Source organism: Phocoena sinus, chromosome 1 (genome assembly GCF_008692025.1).
Source record: "Phocoena sinus isolate mPhoSin1 chromosome 1, mPhoSin1.pri, whole genome shotgun sequence".
NCBI classification, from domain to species: Eukaryota; Metazoa; Chordata; class Mammalia; order Artiodactyla; family Phocoenidae; genus Phocoena; species Phocoena sinus.
In genome coordinates this window covers 26837159-26851986 of record NC_045763.1, presented here as the reverse complement: position 1 = coordinate 26851986, position 14828 = coordinate 26837159, and the positions used below count along the sequence as shown (strand labels likewise).

General features: G+C 48.6%; 1 protein-coding gene across 1 annotated transcript in view; it reads left to right on the top strand.

The window, feature by feature from the left end:
- The window catches only part of CSMD2 (CUB and Sushi multiple domains 2), a 661952-nt gene that overhangs the window by 549854 nt on the left and 97270 nt on the right, over positions 1-14828 (top strand). Inside the window, exons 41-44 of the mRNA XM_032640663.1 lie at positions 2766-2975; positions 9159-9347; positions 12903-13080; positions 14101-14246. Coding sequence (XP_032496554.1) covers positions 2766-2975; positions 9159-9347; positions 12903-13080; positions 14101-14246 — 723 coding nt within the window. The remainder of the gene's footprint in view (positions 1-2765; positions 2976-9158; positions 9348-12902; positions 13081-14100; positions 14247-14828) is intronic.

The following is a 14828-nucleotide window of genomic DNA, read 5'->3' as shown; positions in this document are numbered from 1 at the left end:
CTTCAGCCTGTTCTTTTAATTCTAGTATCTAATTTCTCATCCTAATTAAACTGAGCCAAGGGCAACATGAAATTGAGTTTGCGTTCTTTATACTCACCTTCTAGCTGGCCTTAGAGGTTAGGAAGTGTCTTTGTGTGTGTGTGTGTGTGTGTGTGTGTGTGTGTGTGTGTGTGTAGACACAGGGGTTGGCGTGGTGTTAGAGGACACTAATCTGGGTACAAAATTAAATTAGTAGAGATTCATGTGTTGTGCACTGGGAATGTAATCTAACCCTCAGTATTTCTGTTGAAGAGATAAAGGATTTATGTTGAATGGAATTTATAGGCTGTACACATAGGTCATCTTGCCCAAGTCATTTCTCTGCTCCTACAAATGAAATGTCCCGAGGAGATCACTGCTGAGCAGGCCTGTGAACCCCCAGTCTGTGACCTCAGGAGTGAAGACCACCTCTTTTGTTCTTTATTTTTCATCCTAGAGTGGGTCTTCTGATGGAGAAGAGGGTTTTAAGAGAAAGTGATCTAACTAAAGATCTAAATCTTACCTGAGGGGAGGAGAGAGGTTGTGACCCTCAGAAAATGGAGTCATATTAAGTACCATCTCCTGAAGGAAACTGGGGATGGACGATCAGGGTACAAAATGATGATGACTTTGGCAGCCTTGGGAAACTCCATATTTTGAGACACTGAGGAAAGAGGAGCTGGGAGACCCTATAGCCCTGCATTCAGGCATGAGTCAGAAGAAGCTCAGATGATAAAGGGCTGGAGGGAGGGCTACATCCAGAGGAAAACAGAAGTTTAAGTGGGAGGTGCATCACTTTGTATGTCTTCATGTTCAGCCACCAGAGACCTCTATCTTTAAGTCCTCCAGGAAGTCATCCTCTTGCAGGGACCAGTCACAGAAGACCAGATCCCTTGCTTTCAAGTTAGTGTTGGACTCCAAACAGGCCCTAATGGCACCTGCTTTGTGTTTAAAAGCCGCTGCATTTACAAACGTCTGCCACTAGATGGCGGCAGTCAGGCAGATTAGTTCAGAAATTCTGCAATCCTTGAGCCCCTTTCATGGACGTGCAGCCCCGGTGTTGGGATGACGCATGGGCGTTGGGCTGGAAAGCATAGGTTCTGCAGATAAGTACAAAGGTGCTCAATGTAAAATTATCGGTAATTTGGAGACAATATACATGTTAAATAATAGGAGAGTGAATAGTGTGGCTGGATAATTCATTAAATGGAATTAATTAATATGTAGTTAAAATCAATGAACTGTATCTTTACATATCAACAAGGACAGACCTTGAAAAACACATGCTAAATTTAAAAGTTTACAAAACTCTATGTACAGTATAATAAGATTCATGCAAATGTTTAAAACAAACCAGATATGTATTTAAGAATCTAAAACCATGAACTGGACGGCTATCTTCCAAATTCATGGGAGTGACTGCCTCTGTGAAGAGGACAGTGGGAGAGGGCAGGAGACATGAAGGGTCTTCAACAGTATACGCCAAGTCTTTATTTTATTTAAATAGTCAGATGCAAAAAATTCACGCCTGGGCTTCCCTGGTGGTGCAGTGGTTGGGAGTCCGCCTGCTGATGCAGGGGACGCGGGTTCGTGCCCCGGTCGGGGAAGATCCCACATGCTGCGGAGCAGCTGGGCCCGTGAGCCATGGCCGCTGAGCCTGCGCATCCGGAGCCTGTGCTCCGCAACGGGAGAGGCCACAACAGTGAGAGGCCCGCGTACCGAAAAAAAAAAAAAAATTCACACCTGTGTGCTCATTCTAAGCAAATTATAAACATTCCAATTTATCTGTAATCCCACCATGCAGAAATAATCACTCACAGCTTAGTCCTCACCATCAAAATGTGACCTTCATGAAGACAAGGGCCTTGTAGATCTCACTCCTCCCCGTGCAGTGCCCACCTAGCACAGCCCTGATGCATGGCAAGAGCTCAATAAATGTTGTTAGTGAATCAATGAATAGTCCTCCAGTTTTTTAATACAAAAATTAGAACTGTATGCTACATACTGCTTTGTAGTCAGATTTTCATAATTAACATTGCAGACTTCTTTGTATGCTTAGAAATACATTTCTTCAATAATAGTAATCTAATTTTGAGAGATCTTATCAATAAATAAATATCAGTAGTCCCACCTTTATTCTTCAAAGAATATATTAATATGTAAGTTAAGATGTTAATGAGATCCATTTAACCTGTTGGGTTGCTAGGAGATCTTGATTAATCCAATAAGACCCCGAAGTATAAACTTCACTTGGCATCTTAATAGAACCAATAGGACGATGTATTCTTCTAATTTCTGAATCATCATAAGTGCTCTGGAAAATACCAGTATTGAAGTTCATGTCTTTTGATTGGGTGTAGTTATGTTTAAGTGGTGGTATTTTTAAGTTAAAAGTTTAACGAAGCTATCTTTATACTGATACTACACATACGAATCCTAAATCTTATCAGGTGTTAACCCTGAACGTCGTTTTCCATAAAATAAAACAGACTCAAAGACGGCTCTCTGAAATGACTGATGCCTTTCATTTCGAATGAATAATAGAAATACTTTTAAGTTCAGTCCTGCCTGAAGACGAGAGACTGGGCTGGACTGGTGACTCCCCACATGTGGTCTGGGAACCCTAACTGGGTGGGCAGTCCGTAGAGGGGACCCGTGGTCTCTGGCTGGTGATGCTTTCATGAGGCGGCACATGGGATGCGGGACTGTATTGCTTTGGGCACTGTCTGCCTCTGTCTTGCTCCCAGGAGCTCACATCCAGTTCCTGAACTTCTCCACCGAGCCCAACCATGACTTCATAGAAATCCGGAATGGCCCCTATGAGACCAGCCGCATGATGGGCAGATTCAGTGGAAGTGAGCTTCCCGGCGCCCTGCTCTCCACATCCCATGAGACCACCGTGTATTTCCACAGCGACCACTCACAGAACCGGCCGGGATTCAAGCTGGAGTATCAGGGTGAGGAGAGGGAAGGCCCGTCCATCCCCACCTCTTACAACCACCCGTCTTCCCAGCCTTCTGCATATCCGAGGAGGGAACCCAGGAAGGGCAGGGAGGTGGGGGGCAGGCCCAACCACCGTGACATGTCTCTCTGGCCCACAGAGGCTGTTGAACCCCTTCGACAAGCCCTTCCCAGGGCTGCAGCCCCAAAGCGCCTTCTCAGGCTCCATCCCAGCCCCACCCAACAGCCAGCAGCTTCCCCTGAGCAAGTGACCCATCAGTCCCGCTCAGGCATCCCCGAGTGTCCAACCAGCCACTGCCCCTTGGCCTTGAGAGGCTCGCTTCCTCCTCTGGGTCCTCCCCTGTGTGTCCGTTATGCTCAGCAAAGCTCCTCCTCTAACATGATGGAGGATTCCAGTAACAATTCTTGTAACAAGCCCAGAAGGGCCCACTGAGCCTTAACGATGAGACAGGTGTGTTTACTCCTGCTGAGGGTTTCCCTGTGTGAGGCTGGACCACGCTCACCGCAGCTCCCCCATCCTGAGCTGGAGTCCTGTGACCGGCCCTCTCCTCCTGGAAAAGCTCCATCCACTACTCCAGCTCAGGCTTCCCCTGTGGAGGGGCTGTTACCTGTGCCCGTGCAGCTGTGCCCACCTGTATACAGGCCCTGATTGGACCCGACGTATCCCTCGGGGGCTTTCCAAGTGTGACTGACTGAACCATTTGTTCTAACCTCTTTGCCCATATTCTTCCACTGAATTTTTTTCATGTGTTTAGACTTTTTTCCAAGGCTAGTACATGCTTGTCAAAAAATTAAAACATCACAGAAGTTTTTGTGAGCGCATCACAGAAAGTCAAAATTCTCCCATAACCCTGCCTTATGCAGAGATATCAACTTGTAACAGTTTGCTTTTCCCATTTTTTCTGTACGTATACTGACATAACTATATGTTTAACCAAAGTTGGATCACTGTAGATACTGTTTTGCAATCTGCTTTTTTTAAGTTAATTTTTAATTACACAGTCTACAAACACACCTACCGTGTTAAAAAAGAAAGGGGGAGGGAGAAAGAGGAAAGGAAAGAAGGAGGGAGGGAAGGAGGGAAGGGAGGGGAGGGAGGAATTAAGAAATTAAAACATTACAGGTAAGGCCAAGCTTTCTTTGTCTACAGCCTCCAAACCCAGAATTATTCCCCAGAAATAACCACTATTGTTTTGGTGTGATCTTTCCAGATCTTTTCCCACACCTAGTTACGTGTTTCTTGTGAAGAATATGTAATATGTCATGATTTTTTTGGTTGTGTTTTCTATGGTAATATAGAATTTCTATATACGTACCATTCTGACATTCGGCTTTTTTATCCCTTGTCAGAGATGAATACTGACCAAGGATTTGGGCTTGTCACTGAGGGAAAGCCTTAAAGGGTACCCCACCATTGGGCCAGTTATACGGGCACTGCCCCCTCTGGGGACCATCCCTGAGTATGGTCAGGGTTGTTACCACCTGGGAAGCCTCAGGAGGAGGGGCTGGGACCCTCACACCAAGGCAGCAGCAGCGAGAAGCCGAGCCTCTTTCCCAGAAAGTGCCACTTCGTTGGTGGTAACGCAGCTGCCCACCCAGAGGGGCTGTATGTGGGCGCATCGCAGAGGCTAACCCTAACTAAAGGAACCTGTGCCTGTGAAGTGTACACAGCCTCGGCGGGCAGTGAGGCCTGCCCAATGGGTCATGATGCGTCCCGCGGCCACAGGCTGTCCCAGGAGAGACTCAGGCCCAAATACAAGGTCAGGGTGCCTCTCTGGGACAGACGCATGCCTCTCTCAGGCTTCCTAGTTATTAGTCTCCTAGGGCTGCTCTATCAAAGTACCACAGACTGGGTGGCTTAAACAACAGAGTTAATCTCTCACAGTCTTGGAGCCTGGAAGTCCCAAGATCAAGGTGTGGACAGGGCTGGTTCCTTCTGGGAGCTGTGAGGAGGAATATACTCCATGCCTCTCTCCTGGCTTCTAGTGGGTTGCTGGCCATCTGGCATTCCTTGGCTTGTGGAAGCATCACCCCCATCTCTGGCTTCATCTTCACATGTTGTTTTCCCTGTCTGTCTGCCTCCAAATTTCCCCTTTTTATAAGGACACCAGTCATATTGGAATAGAGCCCACCCTAACGGGCTCATTTTAATTTAGGTAAAGGCAGGCGAAGACTCTGTTTCCAAATAAGGTCACGTTCTGAGACACAGGGGTGGGTTAGGACTTCAACATGTGAATTTACGGAGGACACAATTCAACTTGTAACATCCTCTTTCGGGCCCAAGGGCTCTCCCTGAGGCTCCTCCTCTTGGATACATGCAAGGTCTGATTACGCCACCATCATGACAGGGACAGCCGCTCTGGGGCCCACCCGTACCCTGTGCCTTCACCCCTGTGACGGGCACAGCCCTGCCCGCCAAGCTTGCGTGGTGAGACTAGACACTCTCGCTGCATTCCCCTCGTGTTAAGTCCACTTAGTCCTTGTCAAAGCTGCCCTCTGAGTCCTGCAGACTCCCTCCCTGTAGAAGAGACCTAACTACCCCCACAGAGCCCTGGTCTCAGCCCCTCCCATGCTCACCAAGCCCTCACCTCTGAGGAGCTTCACCTGAGGCTCCTCTGCACACGGGCCCTGCGCTAAGGCTTCCAGACACAGGCCGGCACTCTGGGTTAGCGCCACACACACCGAGGCTCCACATGTTGAGAGGAAGCCGGTTTCTTGAGGATGCTCGCTGTGTGTGTGGTGGGGGGCAGGGGTGGAAGCAGGGGGGAGGGGTGGTAAGTTTGCCTTCAGAGGACCAGCACCTTCACCTGAGTTGGCCCAACTGTGTGATAGCCCAGCGACGTCCACTGGGGTTTCCACTCTGTGGTAGCCCAGCTCCCCTCACTCACATTGTACCCCAGCACTTGCCTGGCAGTTCCCCTTGAGGCTTCCCTTGGGTCACAGGTCCAGCTCTTTCCTCAGCACCTGCCCACTGCCCCAGTCCTGACAGCCCCTGCAGAGCCACTCTTGGTGTCAGGGCAGCTGCCCCCCTCAGACCTGACCTCAGCTTCCATTAAGCCTTCTCGTGTATGATGACCCCAACCTCCCAACTAGGTTGTCTCTAGTGCCAGAGGCCCAGGTGCTCCCACCAAGGCCTCCCAATGTGTCAGGCCCAAATAACCCTCCCTGCCCCATAGACCCACATTCTTTAGTCTGACCACTCACCCCAGGTTTTTCCTTTATGAAAAGACCTGCTTCATGAAAGAGCCACCTGTCACCGCAGCCGCCATTTCTATAGAGCAGGCCTAGCTCTCTGTGGTCCCTTGACTTTCTTTGGAAGAAATCCAAATCCTTACTTTTCCTCAGAATCCCTCCTGTTAGACACTCTGAACATCCTCGGCTGGGGTTCTCCTTTCCCTTCTTCAGGTAAATATTCCCATAACGTTTTCAGTAACAGCATAAGCTACTCCTATCCAGGTCTCCTAGTCTGACAGGCTTAACTTATTCCACTAAAATTTCTCAGGAGATTGTAAAAACACAAGAACTTAGCAAAATGATGACATTGTTCCAAAATGTTAGACATCATCATTATTAGTATTTTTAACATGGCGCTTTGTTTGAAATTGTATCTGTTCCCACTGGAGCATCTACTACTAGTCTCCCTACAGAGCTCTTTCTTGGGAAAGTTAATGAGTCCACCTCTTACGGGTCACATCTGCCCTCTAGGCCCAACCTCTCCCTTTTTTTTTTTTTTTAATTAATTTTTATTGGAGTATAGTTGCTTTACAGTGTGTTGTGTTACTTTCTACTGTACAGCAAAGTGAATCAACTATATATATATATATATATATAAAATATATATATATATATATATATATCTCCCCTCTTTTTTGGATTTCCTTCCCATTTAGGTCACCACAGAGCACTGAGTAGAGGTCCCTGTGCTATACAGTAGGTTCTCATTAGTTATCTATTTTATACATAGTGTGCCCATGTCAATACCAATCTCCCAATTCATCCCACTCCCCCTTTCCCCCCTTGGTATCAATACATTTGTTCTCTACATCTGTGTCTCTATTTCTGCTTTGCAAATAAGTTCATCTATATCACTTTTCTAGATTTCATATATAAGCAATATTATACGCTATTTGTTTTTCTCTTTCTGACTTACTTCACTCTGTATGACAGTCTCTAGTTCATCAACCTCTCCCTTTGAAGCTTCCTCTGGTGGAACGGGCTCTGAGACTTCTCTCCCTGTGAAAGCAGTCCTGGTACCCTCACTTCAGGGTCTCTCTTTGTGAAAAGCCCAGCTCCTTCCACTGGAGACAATCCCTGTAAGAAAGACCCAGCTTCTCTCCTCCAGGCTGCTTCTGGTTTCTCATGAGGCCTCGGTCTTCAGGCTCCTCCCCATCGTTGGGTCCCCCTGTTCCCACCGAGGCTTCTCTTTAAAAGCCCAGCTCGGACTTCCCTGGTGGCGCAGTGGTTAAGAATCCACCTGCCAATGCAGGGGACATGGGTTTGAGCCCTGGTCCAGGAAGATCCCACAGGCCACGGAGCAACTAAGCTGGTGCACCACAACTACTGAGCCTGCGCTCTAGAGCCCGCGAGCCACAACTACTGAGCCCACGTGCCTAGAACCCCATGCTCCGCAACAAGAGAAGCCACCGCAATGAGAAGCCCGCTCACTGCAACAAATAGTAGCCCCCATTCGCCTCAGCTAGAGAAAGCCTGCACACAGCAATGAAGACCCAACGCAGCCAAAAATAAATAAATAAATGAATGAAATATTTTACCAAAAAAACAAGCCCAATTCATCCATTCAGTCACCTCCCTGAGCTACAGGCTCCCTACTTCTACCAAGACTATTTGGCAGGTTGTCCAAACCCTCTGCTGCTAACAGAGCCATGTTCCCTTTGGCTGACCAGCCCACCCACTCTCTCTAGAACTGCTCGCTTTTTCAACACAGCCAACTACTTGATGATGTCCAGTGAAACCTGCCCAGTTCTTCCCACAGAGACCTCCCTGCACGATACTGAAAGGAAATACATAATAGCCACCATCACAGAGGGAGAACTTCAGTAACGGCACTCTCATGGTGACTGTTACTCGTGTTGTTGTTGTACGTGATGAGTGCACCGGCTCGCATGGAGCATTCACTGGGTCTCAGCTACTCCCCCTGAGGATTTCCACTATGGGAATGCTCCCTCTACCCCCATGGCTGACTTTCTGTCTGGTGAGCCCAGTTACTGTCCAATTAAGTGAAGGCTCTGCTCTGTGACATGCTCAGCAAGCCCCTCAACGACTTCTCGTGGTGGGCCAGGACTCAGCCACTCCCATTAAGGAGTGTGAGGCAGGCACACTCTTACTCGGGGAAGCAGCTTCCTTGCTCTTTAGAGGGACTTTTACCCCAGCTATTCTGTCCTTTGCCGCAGGTTTGGCTTCCTCCCACCCCATTTCTTCCTTCCTGATGGGCTCTTATTTCTCAGAGTTAGAAGGGCCCCACTCATGTCCTCACCTGACCACTTCCTGTGTTTGTGACCTTGGTGGTTGAATGAGATCAGCAACAGGAAAGAGCGGAGGTCAATGCTGAGCCCCAGTGAGGTGCTCAAAGAATAATGGTTCACAAATGTGAAATAGATAGCTAGTAGGAAGCAGCTGCATCGCACGGGGAGATCAACTCGGTGCTTGTGACCACCTAGAGGGGTGGGATAGGGAGGGTGGGAGGGAGACGCAAGAGGGAGGGGATATATGTATACGAATAGCTGATTCACCTTGTTATACTGCAGAAACTAACACAACATTGTAAAGCAATTATACTCCAGTAAAGATGTTAAAAAAAAAAAAAAGAAGAAGAAGAATGGTTCAGTCTAGCCTTGTCTTCCTTGGGTCCCCTATTCCCATGGAAACAGTAATAACAGATAGCATTGATTACGTTCTCACCATGTGCCAGGACTGTGCAAAGAACTGTGCATATTTGATCCTACTGGATTCTCACAATAACCATTTTCTAAATAAGAAAACAAAGGCATAGAGAACTTAAATAATTTGCCCAAAGCCAATAGCTAGAAAATGAGGAAGGCCCATCTGAGTCCATGTCTTGGTCCTCCACCACTATGCTAACTCCCTGGTATGCCTATATTCTGGTCAGGGAGAAAATGCCCAGAGAGGAGAAAGTAACCTTCCCTCGTGATCTTTTCCAGCCTATGAACTTCAAGAGTGCCCAGACCCCGAGCCCTTTGCGAATGGCATTGTGCGGGGAGCTGGCTACAATGTTGGGCAGTCGGTGACCTTCGAGTGCCTCCCAGGGTATCAACTGATGGGCCACCCTGTCCTCACATGTCAACACGGCACCAACCGGAACTGGGACCACCCCCTGCCCAGGTGTGAAGGTATGTCCCTCCCTCATCCCTGGTGATTCTTTTTAGGGACACTGATCCAGAGTAGTCCCAGCCTCCACGTGCCCGCCCCATGGGATCACCCATGCTGGGAGGTCCTGGCAAACTTTGTCCATCCTGTTTCCATAGAGATGAGATCAAGCCTATCCAGGAAGAGGGTCCTGGGACAGAGTTCTGGGCCAGCACTAGGGAGGACCTGGAAGAGATGTGGGTCGCAGCCAAAGAAATACATATTCAGCCCTTGGGAATAGCCAACCTCGTGGGTTAGATGTCCCCAGTCAGAAGGGAAGACACTGATATGCTGAGGGGTAGAGAGAGGTAATCATGGCACTTTCCTAAAGGGAGGAGAGAATAAAGCATCTTTCTAGAAAATTCTTGTTTTCTAGAAACACCTCCCAGCTTATTCTCCCTCTCCTACACGAGCCTAGAGAGATCTGAGTTGATGATATCAGGGAGCTAGAGGTGGCACTTTCCTGGGTCTTCATTAACCAGAACCAGGATGGAGAAGGACCAGGAGGTCATGCTGTCCCTAGCCCTGTCTGCACACCTCAGTTCCATTTTCCTTCCTTTTCCTGGAGGAGAAGCTGGGATTTGTCTTGAAAGGGGAAAATATGGCAGCAGGACAGTATAGTCCAGGAGAAAGCACCCCAGTTCCAGAATCAGACCGCCCTGGGCTTCATCTCTGAACCACTTCACCTCTCTGACCTCCAGTTTCTTCCTTAGTACAATGGAGCTTCTCACCTCTGCTTCGTAAGAGCTGCGAGGGTTGCAAGATGGCTCATGTAAAGCGCCCAGCGCAGTAACTGGCCCAGAAACGATAAGCTGGAAGTATTAACTCTTCATAGATAAAGAGACCTTGTTTGCACAACTGAGCTGTTCTGGTGTTGGAATATAAGATCATAATCTCTAAAACTATTCAACTTCCAGTTCGTTTTTCAGATTTTCAGAACCATCCTCGTGTATAACCAGTCCATCATTCTGGAATTGTTGGCTGGTCACCTGCTATATGACAAGCTTCATTGTGGACTTTTGTTCCCTTTTTACTCCTTTATATGGCATCACAGGAGAGAGGAACGAGCAGTGCTTCCTCCATCAGACATCTTGAGCCACAATCCCTTCTCCCTCCTAAGAAAGTTCTTCCCTTAGCTTCTTTTATTTATATGTTTGTTTGCTTTTGGCTGCATTGGGTCTTCATTGCTGTGCACGGGCTTTCTCTAGTTGCGGTGAGCGGGGGCTACTCTTTGTTGCGGTGCATGGGCTTCTCATTAGGGTAGCTTCTCTTGTTGTGGAGCATGGGCTCTAGGTGCGTGGGCTTCAGTAGCTGTGGCATGCAGGCTCTAGAGCACAGGCTCAGCAGTTGGAGCGCACGGGCTTAGTTGCTCCGCGACATGTGGGATCTTCCCGGACCAGGGCTCAAACCCGTGTCCCCTGCATTGGCAGGCGGATTCTTAATCACTGCACCACCAAGGAAGCCCTCTTCTCTTAGCTTCTTAGACGCCATCTTCTCTTGCTTTTCCAATTACCTTTCTGCCTGTGTCAACTTTTTGGTCATCTATTTCTTTGTCCCTTAAGTGTTGCTGTCCTTTGAATTTTTTTCCCAGACTGTCTTCTTTCCCTCACATCTCCAAATGCCATCTGTATCTGCAACCTTTGTCTCTTTCCTGAATTCTTCACCTGTACATCCAATTCCTTACTGAATATCTTCTCCTATCCAGAGGCATCTAAATCCCAGCGTGTTCAAAATGGAAGTCATCGTCTTTCTGCCTTTACATTGAGATCCTCATCTAGTGAAGGGTGCCTCTAGTCCCCTGGTTATTCAGCCTTCAATTTGGGCAGCCTCCCTCTCCCTTATCCGACCTAGTCACCAAGTCTTGCTAATTCTACATCCTAATTGCCCTTCAATGCATCCACTTCTCTCTGTGTGCTGCCTCCACCTTAATCCAGGCCACTTAGATGAGGCTCGTCACTGGGCACCCAGCCTTCAGTCTGTGTTCCTCAATCCACCTTTCACAGTGTAGTGAGGGTGAGCCTTCGAAGCCATTCATGTACTCCAGACACTGCCCTGCTCAGAAGCTAGTAAGGCGTCCCCATCTCCCTTGGGGTAACATCCAACCCCCTTGGGGTAGCACACGGTGTGCCTTAGGGCCTGGTCCCCACTTACCTCCCCCTGTTCTCCACTCTCTCAGACTTTACGCTCCAGCTCAGCTGAAATACTTTCCACTTCACCATGTGCCGTCCTCTCTGGCCCCGGGTTCTGAGCACATGCTGGCCCCTTCTTATAGAACATTGCTCTTCTCTCCTGCCTTACCTGTTTGGCCCTTGTCATCCCTCAGGTCTGAGTCTAAATGTGAATTCTGCCAGGACTCCCTCACCCCTTCACAGGACCAGATGAGGGCCCCCTCTAAAACTCACTCACAGTCCCCTGGGACACAGTCACAGATCAGAATCACGTGCCGTGGTATCCTTGCTGTCCTTTGCCTCCCCTGGCCATGCCTGGCACCAGATGGAGGTTCAGTACACAGAGGAGGGATGGCATGCCCATGTGTACCAGCTTCGGGATGTGTTCACATTCGCAGGAACCCTGGCCGCCGCTTGGAGGCATTGGGACTCTTTCTTCTTAGCCTGGTCTGGCCCCATCCATATCTCTGTGTGATGACCCATGCCAACCAATACACTTATTATTCTGGACCAGGGTTTTTTTTGTTTTGGGGGTTTTTTTTTGCCCAGAACCTCTTTTTATTCTCCTCCATGGTGATTAAATCCAAATACCATGGAGACTTCCAGGACTCTTTATACCCCTGCCTAAAGCCTAGATCAGAGTGAGTCTAAGTGTAAGTTTGCTCTGGGGAGACAGAAAGATAGGGAGAGAGGATCATGTCTATGTAGCAGATGCCTCCTCCTTGAGCTAGCACTGGCTGAGCATTTTACACGGAGCAGTTCATCTGATTGCCACCACGGTCCTATGAGGAGCGAAGTCTTAGTCCCATTTTCTAGGTGAAGAAAGAGAGGCTACACTTATCTAGTCAATTATCTAGTCAATTAATGGTTTAGCCATAATTTGAACCCAACCATAGCCTCACCACAAGAATCCACAACTCTTAAGTCAAGACCAAAAGTCCGACTCCAAGAATCTCAGAATAAAAAGAGAAAGAAAGAGATACTATCATAATTTCTTACCTCTTCCCAGCAACAGTACTGAAGCCCTGACTCTAGTATTCCTAGGAAAGGAGAGGGGGTAGCTTTAGTGTGTCCTTCCTTCTGGACAGGTCTCTTCCACAAGAAAGAGAGAGAGGGGGGCCAGGGGCTGAGGCAGGCCCACAGAGGACCTGCACTGAAGATGGAGGGCCACTAGAGCTGTGGTGTGTTGGGAACAGCAGGGAACGCCAGGCCTGGCCCTCCCTCAGCCCCATCTCCTCTCCCCATCCCGCCCAGCCTCATGGAGCAGGATGGTTCATGCTGGCGGCCGGGACTGCATCAGGAAGTCATCTGAATTCTCAGGGGGGAGGTGATCTCCAGCACTCATCTGTGTTTGTATCCTCTCCCTGGCAGTGCCCTGTGGCGGGAACGTCACCTCTTTCAATGGCACTGTGTACTCCCCGGGCTTTCCCAGTCCCTACTCCAGCTCCCAGGACTGTGTCTGGCTGATCACCGTACCCATTGGTCACGGCATCCGCCTCAACATCAGCCTGCTACAGACGGAGCCCTCTGGAGACTTCATCACCGTCTGGTAGGACCAGCTGCCATGTCAGCGGCCAATGAGAAAAGGGCACTAACTGGGCTGTAAACTGGGTCACCCATCTATTTGTCCAGAATACCACGAGCGGAATGGTTTTAAATGGCTGTCAGCCTCTTGGGTCTCAAATAAACATAGTGGAATGATGACTCAGCTTCAGTTAGCCTTTTGGACTCCTTGGAGGGAAAGGAATGGCAAGACAGTGGTTCCCAACCTGGAGTCCTGCCGGGGGTCAAAGTACTAACGGGTGTGGGAATGGGAAAGGGCGTAGATGAGCTGACTTTTCTCAGTATTTCCAGAGCCCAAACCAAAATTCTTCATTTACCTAAGATAAGCTACCTGAACTGGTGAAAGAGCTTTGGAGTGGAATTTTGTGAAGTCCCACTGGACATGTCATGCTGAGCCAGTGCTGACCACAGAACTGTCCACAGTGAGAGAAATATTCCATATCTGTGAGGTCCAATATGGCAGCCACTCTACATGTAGCCATTGAGCACTTGAATGTGACTAGAGTGACTGAGGAGCTGATTTTTAAACTTTATTAAAATTTAGATAACTTAAAAGTAAATAGTCCCATGTAGCCTAGCGGTTACCAAACTGGACAGCTCAGCTCTGAGTTATATAGTCAGCATATCTTGAGTTAATTTTAAAATGGGAATATGAGTTATTAGTTGATAAGCACAGTATCCTAGACAGCTTTTTTTCCAAACCACTGAATCTTTGGACAAAGATATAATTTAAAAATTTCTTTGTTTGGAGGTTCTGGGAGTCAGCAGAAAATAATGGGATTTCTTCTCAAAATTTCCAGGGCTGGATAACTGTCACCTGACTGCCCTGGATTGATTTCTCATTTAGTTTCCAGACAATAGCTAAGAACAAATGGGAGGGACTGGATAAGGTTCCAGGGAAGGCAACACAGGGATGTCTCTTTGCTCACTGAAGGCCTCTGACACACCAGGTGGAACAGGTAGGCATGGTGACCCGTGACATGCAGGACCTTCTTTCCTGTTGCAGGGATGGGCCGCAGCAGACAGCCCCACAGCTCGGAATCTTCAGCCACAGCTTGGCCAAGAAGACAATGCACAGCTCATCCAACCAGGTCCTGCTCAAGTTCCACCGTGATGCAGCTGCGGGTGGGATCTTCGCCATAGCTTTCTCCGGTCAGTATGGAAGCCTGTGGGGGCGGGGGGGGCGGGGCGCGGGGAGTGCAGACTCTCAAGTGCTGGGCTTGACTCCTGGCTCCCGCATTTGCCAGCTGTGGGACTTGGAAGAGTAACATGGCTTCTCTGCCTTGGTCTCCTCAGGGTTATGAGAATTCATTGTGTAGGGTATGTGAGAGCTCCCAGCACCGGAGCTCTCTTCCTTCCCCTCCACACTAGTAGGGCGGAGAAGCCCGTGACGCTGATCCTTGGCACCAAGTTCAAGTTCAGAGGCAGCAGAGTGAGGCTTCTTTCTTATCCATCATTCACACCAGCTCCTTGGCTGGGTTATCCCTTTACCTGTGCCCCACCCTGTCCCTCAGCACATTCTAGAGGGTTGTCCACTCCAAAGGAATCCAGGGCCTCTGTCGACTCCACAGGAACTACTGTGCCCAGACAAAATCAGGGAGAATTCAAATAAAGGAGCATGAACAATTCAGGGTGCATCTGTCCTTATCGACAGCCTGCTTTCTTCTAAAAGCCCAAGGTTATGGACCCAGGTATTTCCTCATTTTTGTTATAGTGGACACAGCATAGAAAAAC